This window comes from Tachypleus tridentatus, chromosome 11 (genome assembly GCF_004210375.1).
Source record: "Tachypleus tridentatus isolate NWPU-2018 chromosome 11, ASM421037v1, whole genome shotgun sequence".
NCBI lineage: Eukaryota > Metazoa > Arthropoda > Merostomata > Xiphosura > Limulidae > Tachypleus > Tachypleus tridentatus.
Genome location: NC_134835.1, coordinates 77,937,260 through 77,959,290, shown reverse-complemented (window position 1 = coordinate 77,959,290; position 22,031 = coordinate 77,937,260). Strand labels below are relative to the sequence as shown.

The window sequence follows — 22,031 nt, the reverse complement described above, 5'->3', positions numbered from 1 at the left end:
ACAATAGCAAACACTTACCTTTCTTTATTAAGTAAATGTTGGAAAAAAGAAGGTAGAGGATAAGAAAACAATAGCAAACACTTACCTTTCTTTATTAAGTAAATGTTGGAAAAAAGAAGGTAGAGGATAAGAAAACAATAGCAAACACTTACCTTTCTTCGTTTGCTCCTGAAAACGACCATTTACTCAGCAGAGTTCCGAGAACTTGTATGATGTGGATTTCTCACTTTTGTGTCTCTCTTTGCTTTCTTCACTGCTAGATAATCTAAGAAAATAATATATCGTTGTATTTAACAGTCAAAATTGCAAACTACACTCGCATCTTAATACATAAAATGACGAATGTTGTCATACCTGATTACAGTGAGTAATTCTTTTTGTTTGAATAATCTTGTAAGTGAAGACTGGGAAGATGAATAAATATCATGAAATCCAGGTAACAAACATCATAAAAAATTAGTTTTCCTTTAGTTATAGGCCAGGAAAACCTTATTGAGACTGCCTCAAAGTATAAATATCCAACCTAAAACATTCTCTTACTTTTTTCTTTAAAATTGGTAGAATTCTTTAAGTTAGAAAATGCAGTTAACGTACTAAAATAATTCGAAAATCACGAGAGTTCAATGACGTTCAATTTTCTCGTTTTACAATCACAAAGAATTACTAAGTGAATAGGCCCGAAATCTGAGAGTCGCGGGTTCGAATCCCCGTCACACCGAACATGCTCGCCCTTTTAACCGTGGGGACGGTCAATCCCACTATTCGTTGATAAAAGAGTAGCCCAAGAGTTGGCCATGGGTGGTGACGACTAGCTGCCTCTAGTCTTACACTACTAAATTAACAATGTGAATATGATTATACTTCTCGTATTAGGCAAAAGTATGCGAGATTCCGAAGTAACTATTACGGATTTCGTCATCAATAATCTCGCGTTATCAAGAAATGGAAAACATCTGCAGTATTTCTGTTATACTATGTTCACAAAAACAAAACAACAAAGGTAGACACTATGGTCATACCGGATATATATCACGTACAAAATCACCTAATGTTGTCTTAAATTCTGAATTGTGTTTGAAGGGAAGATAGTCGTTATCACCACCCACTGCCAACTCGTGGGCTACTCTTTTTACTAATGATTAGCGGGATTAATAGAAACTTTACAATGTCCTCACGGCTGAAAGGTCGGAGATGTTTGGTGTAACGAGGATTCGAACCAGCGTTTCTCAGCTTACAAGGCGAGCACCTTAACCACCTAACTATGCCGGGGCTAGGCTATCGAGAAAAATATTTGAAAAGGAAATATTCAAGACTTACACAGAACGAATTAAAATATCAGAACACAACTAAAATAGATTTAAAAACTTTAACACTATGTGCTAGTGGTAAAACTATTAAGAAAGAAATTAAAGAAATCTATGTTTGTATGCTTTTCTTATGAAAAATAACACTAAGGAATACATAATAAACTTCCAAAAATATGGCCTGGTGGTCAGCGTGATCGGACTGTGAATCTGAAGGTCCATGGTTCGTGGCCCGTTGATCCAAAAACACTTCACATTTGGAAGCCGTGGGTGCGAGCGTTTCTACGAATGACTCAGAAAAGAGTAGCCCAAGACTATACAGGATGGGTGTTGTTGATGAGCTAGCTACCTTGCCTCTAGTCTTATCAGTTCAAAACTAGGAACGGCTACGCTCAGAAAGACCAACATTGTATAGTTGTGTGCGAAAATTTTGACGTCTTGTTAGCATAAATATTAACTACTAGTTCAAGCTTGTCCATCCAGTCAATGATACAAGTCTCACCACCTGCTAATTAAAGCTTCCACCACTCCTAGTTTAAAAGGTTCAGGTTTCTACAATACGATCTATATAATTATAATTCTATAATCAACAGGTTTGTTGACTAGAAATGTGTTTCCGTGAAGACCTTGAAACATTAAACTGAAGTTTTAAAAATATTCCGTTTAATCTCTAATAATTTATCAAATTAGTTTCCTCAATGTAAACACCGAATGTATCACAGATTTGTAATGAGGTACGTCTGAACACCTGACTTTAAATCTATAGTTATGTGTAACTTAAATATTCCTGCACGAATACTAAATGTTACAAAATGATATATTTATAAAAAAAAAGACAAACACTGAGTAATGAGTTCACACATGACAGAAATGTGGATTTCAGTCGATTATTAATGTCGATTAATAGCAAGCTTTGGTGTTCACAATCACTAAGTAATGTCCATCTTTTAAATACTAATAATGATTTTTAAGCACGCACACACATATATTAGTTCATTAAACTGAAACTAGAATAACACAAAACACACAATGAAACGATCCCAAAAGATTAGCAGAATACATAGCCACTCTAACTCACAAAGCTTTGTTTACAACAAACGTTTTCCTGACAGGAAACAATTTTTTTATTTGTTTTCTTTGGGAGATTGGTAAGGAACATTATTATGCTGGATATCAGTCACCAGAGGGGGTGACCTAAGTTCATTATAAACCATAGCTTTTGCCATCAACTATCCAAGCTAACGGCAAACCTTCAGCTTGTTTCTAACAAAACAACAGACTCATTTTCTGAGAAACAAGGAATGATTGTGTTCATACTGGGTGAGTCACTGTTATTGCTAAAAAATGAACTTGTTCACAAGAAGTATTTATGATAGCTGTATTCACGGACGTGTCAGAAGGAAGGTATACCATATAAACACGAAACGCCTAGCTAATTACACTTAACAGCTTGCCAACATTCTCAGTCCGTGAGGCCACAGAGAACCACAAGTCGCACATTAATTACCTATCCTGACAATTACGACAAATGAAAAAGAGCTGGATTTGAAATTATGACCAAGATATCACAGCTTATTATACTTGGCGGTTTATTGATAATGACTGTAGAAAACTTCAATAAAGTTTTTACTTAAATATTTGTATAATCTTAGAAACCGTCTGAAACCTCCAACAATGCCAATCTTGAATTTGAAAACACGTTTTAAATAGTTTCGGTTATAATGATTATTTTATCCCAATATCATCTTTGGTAATAATAAGTAAACTTATTTGTTAGTCCTCGAATTTCACATCTATACGGTACACTGACACGCAATCTCGTTTTATCAGTTCCCATAATGAGAAGTTGAAGGGGCTTCTCTGAAAACAAATCACACCATGCTAATTTATACGAATAAAAGTATGCGGGATATATTTAATTTAAAAAAAAAAAGGTTTTCGAAGCAACACAATAACCACGAATGATTTTTATACTTCCAATTTCACTCTTTATTTAAAGTTTTCAAAAACGTTACACAGGAGGTGTTAAGTCAAACTCACTGTGATCATGTGCTCTTATAGAAATAACCATTACAGTCAATACTGATTTTTAAATTAATGTTTTATAATCGAAAAACATCTGTAGGCAACTCACGTGATGCTTACGTGATGCCAATTTCCAAATTGGCCGGTATGGCCACATGGTCAAGACACTCGACCCGTAATCCGAGGGTCACGGGTTCGACATCCCGTCACACTAAACATGCTCGCCCATTTAGCCGTGGGGGCATTATAATGTGACGGTCAATCCCACTATTCGTTGATAAAAGAGTAGCCCAAGAGTTGGCGGTGGGTGGTGATGACTAGCTGCCGTCCCTCTTGTCTTACACTGCTAAGTGAAGCGTGGTCTTGTTTATCTGTGTGCTAATATTTAGTTCTACTGAACTGATTTTATTGCAGGACTTAACTCTAATTCACGAACGTATTTTTTTAGAGCCCCAGGCATCGAACAAACATTATAACATTTTAATATAAATACTTTAGAGTTAAATGGTATTACGTATCTCAAGACGGCTGGTATTGGTATTATAATTTTTATTAAAATAAAATAGAGAACAACGTTTCGGCCTTCTTAGGTCATCATCTGAAAATGACTTTGGAAGGTCGAAACGTTGTTCTCTACATTATTTTAATAAACGTTTTAATACCCATACCAGCCGTCTTGAGATTCATTTTTACTTCAAGTGGGTTTCTCGTCATCACGAAGTGGTATTAAGATTTAGGTTCTGCTTAAGAGCACCAAACATGCTCGCCCTTTCATCCGTGGGGGCATTATAATGTGACAGTCAATCCCACTATTCGTTGGTAAAAGAGTAGCCCAAGAGTTGGCGGTGGGTGGTGATGACTAGCTGCCGTCCCTCTTGTCTTACACTGCTAAGTTAGGGACGGCTAGCACAGATAGCCCTCGTGTAGCTTTGTGCGAAATTCAAAACAAACATATATTTCCAAATTATTTGGTGGCGCTCCCAGCGATTCAATGGTAAGTCTGAGAACTTTTAACTCTAAAAACTAGGTTCTGATACATGAGGGCACAACTCAGATAGCCCATTGTGTAGCTTTGCTCTCGACAACAGATATCACATCAAATCACTGGTGGTAAAAAAGCTCAAATCCTCTTCGTCAGATGAGTTAAAATTTAATATTTAGAAGCGCTTGACCACAGAGTACACTGATATATATATACATCATACAGGTTAAAAATAAACCACTTTATAACCCTCACTTGCCCTTTGCTATTCATAAATTTCTTTGCAGCTATTGAATTAAATAAAAAGCAAATATTGTGGATATATAACCACTCAACAACAAACAACAATATTCTAAATATCATACATTTTTCTTTTCCACTGACACTGTTAAGCGACACCTACATTTGGTAATATATTGCTTCTCACGTTCATAAGAAATTAAATTAATATTTCACTTGATTCTTTCACTTCAATAATGCATGAGTTTCACTCAGTTCGTATTTTTTACAAATGAAAACAAGGTTAGTATTGTTTCTATCCAGTTATTGCAACAATACTAAGTACGTAACACAGCAGACTGAGAATAAGAAACAATTTTGGTTACAAGAGAAATACACGCCAAAACTTGTAAAATATGTGATAAAGAAAAACACGTCACATGAATAAACCAAAGATTGTTTTAAGAAATTCTGATGTTCAAATGCAGTTTATAAAACAAGTGCTCATTGGGGAAGGAGGGGGCTGTAATCTTATATACATGCGTTTGTTAATGTAGATTAATTAACTGAAGTATTATGATGAAAACATATGCAAGTTAGGCTTACACGTCTAAACCTCACACGAGATTTACCTGAAAAAGTAAAAAATTGTTTTGACCACAGATCAAAAAATATACTCCCGAGAATTCTTGTTTTTGTAAGATAATAATGAAAACTTAGCTTTTCCACAGTGCTTCATTCAGATATGTTACGAAACTTACAATCATTACGCTCAGCTACTTGAATATCCACAAAGTTCACAGTATGCACAACGAGTAATATCTTACAAGCTGTTATATTTGGTATTTTTAACCTAAATGGCACCTTATACGAAACAGTGGGTAAATGACAATGACCTCTAAGAGAATTTCTGACTGTCACAGTTCTAAAAATCACATAGTTGAAAATGCACAGCGTCTTCAGGGGCACAATAAACCTCGAACCCCTTGAACCTTCCGACACATAGCTCGGCACCCTTAAAGTCTTTACTACATTAACAATCCTTCTAACATTGCAAACTAGGTCATTAACCCAATTAATTAAACAGTTTTTATGTTGCAAAGGTGCCAACTGTTAAATGTACAAACAATACTGCACTTCGAAGATTAAACTATTCACCAAAAGAATACCTTGCAATTGATAAATCGTAGTTGATCAATATGAAATATTTATCCCAAAACTAAATAAAATACAATTTTATCATTACAGCTTCCTCCCCGCCTTCACTTTTTAGATTTGTATATCTTTACAAATGAGTGTAACAAAAGTCGTGTCTCCTGGTGAACTAGCAGTAAACCTACGAGCTCACGATGCTAAAATCAGAGGTTGGATTCCCCGGTTAAACATAGTAAACAGTTAAATGTGGTTTTGCTCTAAAACAAAATTTGTTCATCTACACGGTATAAACATGTACCTCTCCTTACAAGTATCGAAGTTCGGTGTGCAACTTTATTGTTTAATTTTCAGCGCAAAGCTACACAATGAACTGTCTTTTGTCTACAGCGAGGAATTAAACTCCAAATTTTAGCATTCATTGTAAGCTCTGAAACAGGCCACTGACCAACCACAGGAGAGGCACATCTGTGTGTCGTCACGCTTAAAATTCGATTATTTTTACATAAAAGTATCACTTATTGTGTTATTCTCGATATTTAATAACGTGAATTATTATAGGACATGTACTTTAATAATATTTCGCGCTTGTGCGGAGATTCCAAAACATTTTGAACAGTGTACCACAACATACGAAATTTAGGGCTATGTATTATAACGCATGATATTTGGGACTATGCGTCACATTGCGTGACATTTGAGGCTACGTACAATACATTTTCTAAATAACTTGCCTACTACAAGTTCGACAAATCTGATCTAAATTCACTTGTCTACCACACACGAAACGTATTTTGAGGATAAACACTGAATCGTTTAGAGAATCAACAACAACAGTCGTATTTGTCTACTTTGGTCTCTCCAAGGAAGAAGTAAGATTATTTAAAAGCAGCACAACACTTTCTTCTAGTTTGATGTGAAACGTCCTAAAATCATCCAATATTCTACAATGACAATGCATTCTGGTAATAAAACAAAACCATTCCTTCTTGACATGGTACCACACAGTATTGAGCATACAACTCTGAAACTATGGACTAATTAAAGTTTTACAAATCTGTAAAGATGGGCCCAAAATCAGTGAGATTATAATGGTGTCTCTTTTAGTGTATATTATTCTATAATTGCGATAAAAATAACATTACATTTCATACGAAGGTTAATCAAAATTTATAAGAGCGATATTCTAAATCCTTTGCTATGCTAATAACTATTTTCTCCAGTGCCAATAGTACTCATTGTAATGGTCATGGTTGTGAAACATTGCCCGACACCACAATTTTCGCTGTACCAGTTTCCTGTGCACCACCACCCCGAGGGCCACAGCGGTATAGTTACGGACTATAAATCGGGTGAGTAGATCACAAATAGCCCAACTTGTAGCTCTGTGCTTAATTACAAACAAACCAATTTTCTGGGGAGAACAGTAAGATGTTTTTTAGGCCACAAATCTATAAATATTTCACATAGACGATTTCCAAGATCATGTTTTAAGCAGACAAAAGACACCAAAACCCTTTAGGAACTTGAGAAACATATGATAGAATGTAATTTGTTTTAGTTACAATTTTCGGCCAACTTCCTCAAGAACTACTGTTAAGTTTGGAAGGTGACTAAAATATTGCGAATTTTTGTAATATTCACATCCTTATCTATCATCGTTTAACGAATCAAAATACCAGCCCAGCTTTAGTGCAATGACTTTATGGGTCAGAGGGTTCTCTTTCTGCACTTTGCGGGTAAAAATGTTGCCCACATTGTTTTGGAGTGGTTTCGGGGAATTTTGCTGTCCTAATGCGAATATTTCCGTTTCCACAAAACAAATACTAAAGGCCGCCTTTTTGAACTGTTTTCCTTTGGCTAAAGCCAAACAGTGTAAAAGCAGTCTTACTGTATGAATAACATTCCTTGGACATGACTGTGATATATAATTTTCTAGCCGTATGTCTTCCGAGATGGGCTCTGTTGAGTACATCATATTGAAATGATTTTTAATATGCAAATCAGCAAGTCACTGGACTGTCACAGCCGATAGTCGAGATGAAACTGGATTTTATCAAAACTAAATTTTGTGGGTAATGTGTAATAAGTCACCGAAATTTATTTGCGTTTGGGGAGAGTATATAACATTCCTATCCAACGAAAAATATTCATACGCCAAATCATAAAAACGTGTTCAGATCAGATATATAGTTTCCAATATTCGTTGTACATGACAGTGGAAAACAAAGGAATATGGTTCAACTTGAATCACCAAGACTACCAAAAGAAGACCTGCAAGAAATCATACTCCAGTCGTGGTAAACAAAGTGCAGTGGCACATGTATCAGTTGAAAATGCACACAGGTCAGTGGAAAAGGCCACCCAGTTGCCTTAGTAGCACGCAAGATAATCAAGACGGATTTCCGTCTAAAAAAAAAGTGAATTAAACCGCGCGCATACAAACTGTTCTCATGACATAAACGTTTACACATCGCAAACCTCAACAAGCAGCTGGAGGATGAAATAGGTATTCACTATTCATGCATATTCCTTTCATATGAATACATATCAGTCAAGTCAGCTGACAGCATTTATGGATTTCTTTGTGATCGTGCTGTTGAAACGGACATAGGAAACTAAAGTCCTCAGTAAACTAAATGTCTTATATAAGACAACTAGGGAAAAGGAGTGTGCTCTGGACAGTGATAGTGAGTACTGTTGAGAAAATTCATGGCCATCAGAAAGAGCACGGCCGGCCTAAAAATCAATTAACATAACACACGGAGCCTCTGTATATAGGTCTAAACTATCCTAAAAATTATAAGTTAAAAATGCAGGAAAGTAAAGCAACTTGGCATGACTCACATTACAACATTTTATTTATATTCTGTAAAACTTCTAATTCTCCAAATATTATCATTAAGCTATATTGAACAAAATATGGTGTGAATTAGTAGCTTGGTAAAATGTACGCCTAGTTTAACAGCACGAACACATTTATGGAAAGTGATTAACGACCAGTTTGCTTTATATTGCTATGCTTTTTACCGTCTAGTGTTTGGACCAAAGCAAAACCCGTTTGTATTGCTTTTAAATCAACTGTTGTTGGATTAATTTCACGTATATTTGTGAGTTGCTTCAACCCAAAACACTTACACTGCAATCATTATTGTTCACCCGTACTTTTAAATGGGAATAATTTATACAGGTAAGTAATATACAGATTAGGATATTGCTAATATTACATATATTATAAAGTAGAGTAGAATGGGTTAGAAAAGACTGTTAGTTATACGTATGGCAACGTGTAAGGAGTTCTCTGCTTCTCTCGTTCTGAGATGGAATATAAGAAATTAATACTGGGTACGAGAGTTACAGACAAATGGGTGGAGGGTATTTTTAATTTACTGTTGATATAGTATGCTTGTTAAGCATAAATTTGTTTATTGTTTTTGTGTTTGAAGTTAAGTATAAGGTTACACAATGGGCTACCTGTGCTCTGCCCACCACAGGTATTGAAAGCCGGCTTATAGGGTTGTAAGTCCTGTTGGGAGATTAAGCATGAATATTTATTGGTTTTGATTTTGTTTCTTCTAATTTCGCGCTAAACTACACGAGGGATATCTGCGCTAGCCGTCCCTAATTTAGCAGTGTGAGACTAGAAGGGAGGCAGCTAGTCATTACCACCCACCGTTAACTCTTGGACTACTCTTTTACTAGCAAATAGTGGGATTGACTGTTACATTATAACGCCCCCACGGATGAAAAGGCATGTTTGATGTGAGGGGGATCTGAATCAGCGACACTCAGATTATGAGTCGAGCGCTCTAACCACCAAGCAATGCCGAGCCAAGTATTTATTAGTGACGAAAAAGAAGTAGATAACTGGATCAGTTAAGCAGATGAAAAATGAATTCACTGCTTAATGCTGCTAGCTCCATTATTAGTTCATATGGCATCATCCACGAGAAATAAAGTAAGGATAAACTGGTAGTAATCTCTAGGCCGGGGATTCATCAGCCATGAGTGGTGCTGCCCTCTGAAGGTACGAAATAAAGGTCCGGGGATGCGCGAAGAAGGCTTATACCAGGTCCGTTTTCCCCAAATGTCGCCAAGAGGAAACATTTAATGCATACCTTTATGGCGGTGGATGGGTGCAAAGGCCACAAAAGGTTAGGAACCACTGCTCTAGGAGTTCACTTTGAAAGCTTTCTGTCCAGCGTTTGCTATTACATTTGGGGTGATTATTTTTTTCCATTTGCTTCCATAAGAAGTAAATAGATAACGAAACTTTACAAAGATTCTTCCTTGCGTTCATACCACTAAGAATAATAACATCTGCATCAATTTATTACTATTATTGCTGGATACTCAACATTTTTTAAAAAGACCTTAATATGACCATAGAGTCAAAAGTAGTCAAATATCGTGAATGGAGTTTTAATTTTAATGACTTATTCTTAAGTTTGTTTTGAATTTCGCGCAAAGCTACTCGAGGGCTATCTGCTCTAACCGTCCCAAATTTAGCAGTGTAAGACTAGAGGGAAGGCAGCTAGTCATCACCACCCATCGCCAACTCTTGGAATACTCATTTACCAACGAATAGTGGGATTGTCCGTCACATTATAACGCCCCCACGGCTGAAAGAGCGAGCATGTTTGGTGCGACCGGGATTCGAACCCGCGACTCTCAGATTCCGAGTCGAACGCCTTAACAAGCTTGGCCATGCCGGGCCTGACTTATTCTTAAGATATTGCGAAACATTCAAAATGAAGAAACCTATTTATCAATTAAATTTTGGAAAACTTAATAACCCCGAATACTTCACGTATAATGACAAGATTATCTAAACAGAAAAAGATTATATACTAAGCTACAAAACTACGTTTCGTAACTACCACAGCAACATGTTACTGACCAAAGAAACAAAGACTGGGTTTATATTGAATTCTAAAAAAAGATTATAATCACAGAAATGCGCTTACTAGTATTCATCAATCAGTGAAATAATTGTGGATCTACAAGAATTTGTTTCTTTAGAGGGAGGTTGGAGATATTTTCAAAGTTGAGGATATAATGAAAAGGTAAAGGTATCGTAACAAACTGGTTCGCCAGAGGGCGATATTTAACTGATCTTCTCAATGAAATTCTAGACAAAAGTACTGGTTGATAAAACTTACAACACTCATGACTGACTATACACAATATATAATTAATCTAGACGAACCTACGAGTATTGAGTGTTCAATTTATTTTGCAAAATCAGCTTCTTATGCCTAATAATGTGAAACTAAGTGTAAATATAATAAATATGAAAACCAAAGTAAAGACTGTTTTTCAAATTTTCGTGAGAACTTCAACACTGATACCTTAAACCTAAACTATTCATCATTATTTCTACATGAAAGATGTCTAATGTTATTTATGAACTTGCATGCCCCAGTTGTGACGCCAGGTGTATAAGGGTTACCACTAGATAGCTTGTAACACGACTGCAAAACATCCAAATATACTTGATAACAAGTCGAGTATAAAATAACGTGTCACGCGTGAATCTAATGTACAACGAAGGAGGGACTTATTCACGATTCTGGCAAGAAGTAACGATGAAAGAAGTCTATTCATACAAACCACTACGGAAGTAATCGTATATCACGTTGTTATTGAAATTGTGATAATATGTCAAATTGTTTCTTGTTATATCACTGAAGCTAGTGGGGCCTCAGCCTACGGACAAAACGACCACTCCGACCCACGCTGGGTTGTTATACCCAGCCCATATGAGATTATATTTGTTGATACAAACACTGTTGGTATGAAGTTTGGTTAACTGTTTTATTACAGTATGTTTTCTCAGTACAAATAAACGATTCTTTTACTTATTATTCTGTAAATAGCACAAGTCCTAACAGACCCGATGTCCCACTCCTTGCTTGAGAAAGCTGTGAAACCTTGGGAGAGAAAGAGACCGTTTCCAGTGTGACTCCCTATAAGTCGTTCCATACAATACTTCTACAATACATTTTAACTAGCTGACCTATAAGTCGTTCCATACAATACTTCTACAATACATTTTAACTAGCTGAAGACACGTGAATCGAAATACGCTATTTATTTTTATATGAACATTACTGGATTTAATAATTATATGTTTCAGCAAACTGCCTCTATTTTAACATGACGTTTACTGATCCTATAAGATACGACTTTTGAGAAACATGTACTTGGTGAAATAGCTACTACTCCTAGGTCTTACAGCATAGAACAGGTCATCAGGTAATTATATACTGCCTAACCTACTAACATAAGTTATAATTATTTGCGCTTATTCTAAAATAAATATCAGCACATATGCTTTCAAAATGAAAATTACTTAAAACACACTAACAACAACATATACGTTTAATTATGACGTAATGTTAACTCTACAATGACGTAATGTTACCTCTATTATGGCTTTATTAAACCCAATACTCTCAAGCTCACAAATTGAACTTCAAAGTTTACTTTTAATAAATACGTTATAGAAGTAGCCCTTATTGTATTAAGTTTTCTACAACAACTGAAATGCGACTTGAAACGTGCCTTCAGTACATTTCCGTCAATATAATTGTTTGGTTGTAATTAGTGAACGTGTTAAATTTCTAATAAACTACTTGAGTTTACCGTGTAGTTTCAGCATATAAGTGCATTTTGTATTTTCGAAGAAACAAGGAATACATTGGACACAGCAGATACCTCGATGTGGTTTTGCTGTAAGAAAAACCACACACACACACGAAGATGTACATTGATATACACTGATAAAAACGTTCAGTTTGATACAAACTAGAAATACGTTCGTTAAACCCGTAAAGTATGTTCATATGTTTTAAGCGCAAACCTGAAGCTGTTTACGTAAAGTCTTCACGTTTTAACGTTACGAAAGTTCAAACTCGTCGCTGTGTTACTGGAGGCAGGGAAAACCTTTATATGTTAAGTCTTACAATAATCAGGTGATACTCTTCGGGGGAAAAGAAATCAAAACAACAAACAAACAAATACAATGTTTATCCTTCATAAAACCGAAATAATAACTATAATATGATGACCATACGTTTGTCATTATAACTAACTCATACATTCAACTAGCCGGAAAATCGTTATGGTTAAACATTCTTGTGCATTTGTAAAAGAACAATAAAAATATAGAATATAATATATTTTAGTTAAAATTAATACATTTTAAATGAAGTTAAATAAGCAAAATCACAAGTTAAAACAGCAAATACTCGGACTAATTATATTAGTTTGTTATAACTTGAAAACAAGCTGAAACAAAAATAAATTAAACCAAAGAACTGCACTAATTTAAAGGACCCCAGGGTACAAGCTATAATGTGGGATATAAAATGTACCCTAGGCTTTGGAGGTGACTGCGAAAGTAATACCAACATTGGGGTGGCTATACACCGTCTATCAGTCCATCCGCTAGTCTCATATAAGAAATAAATGAGTAGGAATAGATATAGAAACAGAAATTACGAGAGAAAAATGTGGGTGCTGAAGCTCCTAACGTCCCACATCTATATCACATTTTACTGCCTGCGGACAGTTGTAGGAAGTGACTACTGGTCCCTCAAGTAAAGAAGAAAGAATTAAGTGAAATAAAAATAAAATACGGGAAATGAAGTACTACCATTTGAAGTAAGTTGAAAACCTGCCTCTTGAAGTCAGCTAACACAGGAGTAAGTTGAAAACCTGCCTCTTGAAGTCAGCTAACACAGGAGTAAGTTGAAAACCTGCTTCTTGAAGTCAGCTAACACAGGAGTAAGTTGAAAACCTGCCTCTTGAAGTCAGCTAACACAGGAGTAAGTTGAAAACCTGCCTCTTGAAGTCAGCTAACACAGGAGTAAGTTGAAAATCTGCCTCTTGAAGTCAGCTAACACAGGAGTAAGTTGAAAACCTGCTTCTTGAAGTCAGCTAACACAGGAGTAAGTTGAAAACCTGCTTCTTGAAGTCAGCTAACACAGGAGTTTGCTATATGAAGCTATTTTGTGTGCAGATTCTTAAAAATATGTAACTAACGAGTTCTAAACAAATCGGAAAAGAAGCACAAATAAACATATTAGCATTAAAAACAATACACCTCTATAAACCGTATTTACTAGAATCTGTCTCTATAAACCGTATTTACTACAATCTTCTCTATAAATAGTATTCAAGAAAGTCAACCTCTATAAGTTGTATTTACGACAGTCTTCCTCTATAAGTAGTATTTATGACAGTCTACCTCTATAAGTAGTATTTACAACAGTCTAATTCTATAAGTGCTTACGAATAAGTAATAATCAAGAAACTTTCCTCTGTAAGTTGTATTCAAGAAACTATCCCTATAAGTAGTATTTATGACAGTCTACCTCTATAAGTAGTATTTACAACAGTCTAATTCTATAAGTACTTACGACAGTCTTCCTCTATAAGTAATAATCAAGAAACTTTCCCTCTGTAAGTTGTATTCAAGAAACTATCCCTATATAAGTAGTATTTTCGACAATCTACCTCTATAAGTAGTATTTACAACAGTCTACCTCTATAAGTAGTATTTACAACAGTCTACTTCCATAAGAAGTACTTACGACAGTCTTCCTCTATAAGTAATAATCAAGAAACTTTCCCTCTGTAAGTTGTATTCAAGATACTATCCCTATATAAGTAGTATTAACGACAGTCTACCTCTATAAGTAGTATTTACAACAGTCTACTTCTATAAGAAGTATTTACAACAGTCTTCCTCTATAAGTAATAATCAAGAAACTTTCCCTCTGTTAGTTGTATTCAAGAAACTATCCCTATATAAGTAGTATTTACAACAGTCTACCTCTTTAAGTAGTATTTACAACAGCCTCCTTCTATAAGTATTATTTACGACAGCCTCCTTCTATAAGTATTATTTACGACAGCCTCCTTCTAAAAGTAGTATTTACGACAGCCTCCTTCTAAAAGTAGTATTTATGACAGCCTCCTTCTATAAGTAGTATTTATGACAGCCTCCTTCTATAAGTAGTATTTATGACAGCCTCCTTCTATAAGTATTATTTACAACAGCCTCCTTCTATAAGTATTATTTACGACAGCCTCCTTCTATAAGTATTATTTACGACAGCCTCCTTCTATAAGTATTATTTACAACAGCCTCCTTCTATAAGTATTATTTATGACAGCCTCCTTCTAAAAGTAGTATTTATGACAGCCTCCTTCTATAAGTAGTATTTATGACAGCCTCCTTCTATAAGTAGTATTTATGACAGCCTCCTTCTATAAGTAGTATTTACGAAAGTCTGCCTTTTCAAGCAGCACTTAAATCTCCTTCTATGGGTCTGTTATGTCAACATTTATACATAACTGCTTCCTGATATTTTACTAAAAAAAAACAAACCATCTTCTTAGTCAAGTTGGGCTGTCATATTTTTGGAATTCTTGGCTCACTAGGAACTGCAACAGAGTTGTTTACCCTGGATCTAATCTGATTCAATACAATTTTTTGAAGAAACAACATTAACAAATAAAATAATACATTCGATCATTACTGGTTAACAACGATGGTTTTAACTATAAATTTCGTTCAATATATTATATGGTCGAGTAAAATTACAACAGGAAGGTATAAAAGAATTAGGTTCACACCACATTAACTCTAAATTATATACAAGGAATAAATTATAAATTATAAAATTGTTTAAATTATAAACAAGGAATATGTTCACATCTCATTAATTCTAATTCACACAAAGAATATCATTAATTCTAAATTTCTCTCGTTCTGTTATTGAGGTTTATTTTCATTATTATTATTTGCTTACTGTTAAGCACAAAGCTAAACAATGGGTTGCTTGTGGTCTGCCCATTAAAATGTCTAAACCCGATTTCAATGATATAAGTCCCAAGACTTGCCTCTGAGCCACATGGGGTATGGACGTTTCAAGTAATTACAGAATAAACTTCCTTGTATAAAGTTTGTCTTGTCAATAGGAACAATAAACTTATTACAGTGAAGTGCATATTTGTGGTTTCTTATAACAAAGCCACATCGGGCTATCTGCTGAGTCCACCGAGGGGAATTGAACCCCTGATTTTAACGTTGTAATTCCGTAGACTTACCGCTGTACCAGCGGAGGACTTATTTAGAAGAAGAAACTATTCTAACTGGGTTATTTAAATTTATTTCACAAAATCATCTTTGGATAAACATAAGACAAATAACTAAAACCTTCCACCAGAGGCCGTTAAATTCATTCATTAATTTGCAAATGTCTATAAAACAGAATAACAGAATAATTAATGCATTTCTATAAAATATAGAGCTTCTAGGTAAGTGAGAGATATTACGGGCACGTCTTTTAAGTTTATTTTTTTCCATAATGCAGTGGAAACAAACATTAACAATGAAAACAAAATGAATAAATGTAATATCTGTTATTAGATGATCAACACTTTTCACGGAAACAATTACTTGTATCATTCCGTTACGGAACTATACTTTCCACTATAAGCCATAATTGTTACCAGTCTGTCTTTCTCCGTTTCGAAGTTTATGCTGCGACTCAGTAATAGGACAAATCTAATTTTGTATATGAATAATATGTGCATTTAAGTTTTCAACAGGTCACACCTGACGCTTTCAGTGCTCAGAATTTGTTTTAAAAGTATAACCCAGGACCCTGCCTATCAGAAAGGAACAGCCGAGTAATTTCAAGATAAATCTAATGCTACTTATCTGATACAACATAACAAATTTAAATGAGATACTAAGAAGATAGAAATAAAATTTTTACTTTTTCTTAACATTTTATGGTTCGAAAAGATTGGTTGGTTGGTGTTCATTGGCGCAAAGCAAATTGGCTACCTGCACCAAACAACCAATTGAAAAAATGAAAACATAAAAGTAATATTATTTTTAAAAAATGGAGTTGAAAGGAAACAGTGTCCAAGATTCGGATAAAAGAGTTAAATACAATTATAAAGGTCAATGGCTCGTAAAAACTTAAAAACGCGAGCAAGTTGGACTGTGTCACCATCACCAAAGACGCTGTCCAACGTCATGGGTAAACCCGTAGAAAAAACATGTCTAAAACGGTACCGTCACTCACGGTTGTAACGACTATACGACAGTAAAACGTGGACGATTGTGACTTGAGTGTCACAAAGGTCACATATTGATGGATCAGTCTCAGATAAAAGAAAACGATAAGCAAAAATTATGACTAGTGCGTAACCTAGTTAGGGCATCTTCCTCCTTCCTATCCTTACGGAAACAAGACAACCAAAGAACAACAGAAAGTTTGCTCTGGAAAGGCTTATGATGTTACTCATTCCAAATCGACTGCCAAGTAGCGCGAAGCCGACCCTTGAATACATGACCGCAGTTCTTATACTTGATAAACAAGGCTGTGATTTAGCGGCAATGTCAGCGAGCTCCCGCGAATTCCGACGTGGTTAAGTATCCAGAAAAACTGTATACGTATATAAGATAAAGAAAAACAGGCCAGTTGTTTTTTAATATCAACGAGAACAGGGTAAGAATTAACGCTAAGCGATTCCAGGGCCAGTAGAGAGCTAATAAAGTCGGTAAATAGTACAATATGTTTGTTGCATATCTTCTATGTGATCGAGGGCAAGAGAATTGTTTGTTTTTTGAATTTCGCACAAAGCTACTCGAGAGCTATCTGTGCTAGCCGTCCCTAATTTAGCAGTGTAAGACTAGAGGAAAGGCAATTAGTCATCAACACCCGCCGCCAACTCTTGGGCTACTCATTACCAACAAACAGTGGGATTGACCGTAATATTATAACGCCCCACGGCTGAAAGGGAGGGCATGTTGGGTTTGATGAGGATTCGAACCCGCAACCCTCGGATTACGAGTCGAACGCCTTAACCACCTGGCCATGCCGGGCCGGGCAAGAGAAATGACATACAATTCAGCAGTGAACACAGAAACTGTAGAGGGAATCTTGCGAGAAACCACTGAGTCACAACAAACCATGGTAGATCCCACAGAGTCACCTGATTTCGAACCATTCGTATGAACGGGAATGAAAGAATTGTGCGAAAGATATTCGACAAAGAGAAGACAATAACTCCATACGGAAGTATCCGCCTTCCTCAGATTCTCAAAGAAAGGTCACAGATAGGAATAATAATAAGCCAGGGCAGGATAGACTGGTCAGTGGAAACAACGACATCATCCAATGACACAAGTCAGTCAGACACAACCTCAGGTGGGATGCTGTGATAAGGTTCAAAGTTTAATTGCATACTGCAAAGAAGGCTGCAAACGGTGGAGATTAAGAGGAGGTTTGTGGTACCCATTGTACAAGCACTGGACAGGGGGAGTATGAAAAGCCCTCGTGCAGAACCGAAGTCCCAGATGGTGAATGGAGTACAGCGTCTTGGAGGCCGAGGTCCTGGCAGAACCACAGACCAAAGACCCATACTCCAGTTTAGAGCGAATGAGGACACGGTTGATCCTGAGCGTAGAACTTCGATCCGTTCTCCAAGAGATAGAAGAGAGAATATGGAAGATGTTCAGTGCCCTTGTACACTTGACACATAGCTGCTTGATGTGAGGAATAAAAGTCAGCTTAAGGTTAAAGATAAGCTCCAAGAACTTTGCCTCAAGGACTACAGGAAAAACAACATCACAGAGATGGAGCTCGGGATCAGCTGGCGGCAAAAGTGCATACAAACGGTTTTGAAGAAAGAAAAGGTAAAAACTGTTTTCTGTGGTCCACTTCAACAAGCGATTGAATGCAGTCTGAAGCTGCTTCTCAATAAACCTTATGTTCGACGACCGAAACGAGATGTGGAATTCGTTAACATAGATCCTGTTTGGAACAGTAGAACAAAGTTGTGCAGTGACAGCATTAATCGTGATATTGAAAGGTGTGGCAAAGTCCTGAGGGACTTCAAGTTCCTGTAGAAAAGAACAGAAAGGTGTTGAACCCACACTGATTTGAAATCGCCTGGCCAATAAAAAATTCAGAATGAAAATGGGTAAATGGCCATGTAACCCATAGGAGTGGAAGTCCCCCGCAAATGATCTACCTCCACGTAGTATCGTAAGCCCTCTCAAGGTCATATAAGAATACGGAAACAATATCTTCCCTCTTGAGGAGGGCTTGCTTCCCTGATGAACTTTTGAAGTCGAATCAGGTGATCCATGGTGGAACATTGTCGACAAAACCCACAGTGGGTTGGCGAGAGGAAGTTGTTTGATTCGAGAAACCAAACAAGAAGAGCGTTAACCATCCTCTCAAAAGCCTTACAGAGACAGATAATCAAAGTAACTGGATGATAATTAGAAGGAATCTTGGGACCCTTTCCAGGCTTAAAGAAAGGAAGGACAATAGTCTGGCGCTAAGAATTAGGAAAACATTCTGCAGGAATTCAAGGCCAAAGTGATGTGTTGGGGTTGGCCCCTCAACCACCAGGATCCTCTCCTCCTCTTATCGCCACGCACGGCAAACATGTGGGTGGACGTTCAAATCCAAGATTAGGTAAACTGAAAATACAGAACCTTCCCTGAAAGGCCACTCTCACCAAGTACAGGAATACACCTCAAGGTGGGTTCGAAATGATACAAGTTATTAAAATACAAGGTGCACATACAAAAATTCGTCAAATAATGTACGACTTAAAAAATTCTTTCGTTTAATGATTGTCCTAAAATTGTAGAAGACAAATGACAAAATCAGTGTTAGAAGATATATTATAAAGTTACACACTGTTGGATATATACAGTTTTAAAATTCCTGATTTCTTAAGTCTTCAGCTGCTACATTTAACAAACCTAATACAAAACAGCACAAGAGATAAATTGACCAACAAAGGTTAAAAATATTTTATGGAAGTTTCTCAACCAATGTAATGGGTAAATGAAACCACTTAACGTGCGAAATCGCCATTATTTTATGGCAATGTACATCGACAAAAAAAAAAGTTATGTTTAAGAAAATTTTCGTGTGTCAGAAATATGTTTCATGAGTACTGGCAATATGCGTACATAAACATTAAAGCATCCAAACAGCTAAAGACGTGGTAGGTGTCAGTCTCCCCTCAATACAATCTGTAGGTGGTGTCACTAGTTAATTAAGACTTAATAAAACAAGCAAATAAAAGAACAAATATACACATATATATTGCATCAATATACAGATAATATTAATTGCAGTTATATATGAAGATGTATTTTACACTACATTAAATTTTTTTTCACGTTTTGTTCATCTAGGATTTTAATTATTAGATATTCTGATTTAATTCTAACAGTACACAGTATTAAACTTTATCTTCATGGGATTCTTAATTTATCACTCAGCGAAATCTAATTAAGCCACAGTACTTTATATATATTTCAAATTTTCTAAGATGTTCCATTTTGTGAGAGTTATTTTATATTATAGTTTTAAAAACAATCATTTTAACCGAAATGGTAAAAATATTCTAGTGTCTTCATAATTTAGTGATGATTCAGAATTAAAAAAACAAAATATTTAAATTATATAGAAAATAATTACACCGTTCCTCCAGAAAATGGAGTTTCACTTTTCATACAGTGTAAATTCACTAAATTGTAGCAGATTTGAAGTTTTGTTGAAGGCCTAGCTAGCTCAAAGACTGGAGTGCTGTCCACTTCTAAACCTAACGCCTTCCTGTGTTTTCAAAACATTGTCCAAATCTCAGTACAGCGCTTAAAAGGAAAGTTAATATATTCTCTTCCACCCAGTTCAAGTTGTTAACTAATCATAAAATAATATTTCATAGCACAAAATAATTCCTTAGAGCCTTTGTACGAAGTGTTTTAGTAAAACAATTTAATATGCTGCTCAAAAGACGAGGACATCAAACCTACACGTATTCGTGGCAGCTAAACCTTGCTATAAGTACGAAACAAAGTTCTAGCCCACTGGTTGAGATTCTTTTAAAACTCATAATTAAACAAAACTATTGCTTTATAGCATGTCAGACCTAAATGTTTATATCCGTGTCCATACAAGTGAAGAGAACGTCTACACATGTACAAGTTTATAATTTATTGTTTTTGTTAAACCTCTTGCATAGACAAATAAAACGAAATTGCTAAATACAAAAACTAACGGTTAGTTTTATTTTAATTTAAATATAATTTAATAGATTTAGGATTGTCTTACAAGTCACCAACACTGAAAATAATCCTAGTTCAGCGTGTTTCTGTATACAAGTTATTACGGGTTTCGTTCAGGAATGACAGTAGTGAATTTCACGATTGTTTTACATTTTTAGGTATGTTATTAAAGTAAATGTTTGCAATTCTATTTAGTGGATTTTATTGTACCTCATTAATAACAGGCTAATATTCTGAAACTTCAAAAAGAATTTTAATATATATATAATAGATATGCAAATTGTCACGCAAGCCTTAAACAATATTAAAATTGTGTATTATTTCAGTTCCACTAGATTTAAAGTAAACAGTTTATCAACAGAAGTATTCTTACAACAATAAATCGTTCCTCGAACAATAAAACAACAATTTCCTTATTTAATAAAATTACGTTCGTAATTACATATGCATATGTATAGTTACTTTGATATAACTGCAAATAGTTAGTACAAAAGTTTTACTACCAAGTAAATTGTCATTTGAAAGTTAATTTTTCCTTTACTTATCAATGAAGCAAAACTACAAATATGTTGCCCAGTCTGATTGCAGTATCGGTTTTAATCTCTCGTTATGTAACTTATAGACTCAGCCCTCGCGTTACAGTACGTGTCACAAACAAAACGTCACTACATTAGAAATTATTTTGAAGTTTAACCACTAGATACTGATATCCAAATTATTCTTGGAAAAAAAACATTATAATGTGATATTTACGTAACAAGCCTTGATATAGAAACGAATACAATATTATCTACAAAAGCTGAATGTAACGCTATTTCCTTCTTGTTCTAATTCAATAACAACGAAATGCAAAGTGTTCCAAAATTGTGTGTGGTTAATACAAACTTTAAACATAACAAAACAGTAGGAACTACGAAGTTATGGATGAGTGGCACATATATGCAGTTCTTTTTCCACACGCTATTTGTCATCAGTGCACTTCCATATGTTCCACTTGTCCTCAAAACATTCAGACGATATTCTAATTCCATCCATGTGTTAGCTTAGTTATGAGGTGTCGCAGTAGTTAATACTTACGTGATTCGTTCACACAGTCACCTTTGTCCTGTATACGATATCCTTCACATAACTCCCACAGGAGCAGAGGATGACGGCAGGGCTAGCCAGACTTTCCAGCCTACCGTGACACTATAAACTACGATGATTCTTGAAACCGTCAATATCA

The 22,031-nt window shown here is 35.5% G+C and overlaps 1 protein-coding gene across 3 annotated transcripts in view; it reads right to left on the bottom strand.

Moving 5' to 3' along the window:
* The window catches only part of LOC143232536 (uncharacterized), a 43,617-nt gene that overhangs the window by 17,737 nt on the left and 3,849 nt on the right, over window positions 1-22,031 (bottom strand). For all 3 annotated transcript variants that reach the window (XR_013017575.1, XR_013017574.1, XM_076468111.1), the window contains exon 2: window positions 153-265. Coding sequence is in view for 1 of the 3 variants with exons in the window: in XM_076468111.1 (XP_076324226.1) it covers window positions 183-265 (83 nt within the window). In the remaining 2 variants the exon portion in view is untranslated. The remainder of the gene's footprint in view (window positions 1-152; window positions 266-22,031) is intronic.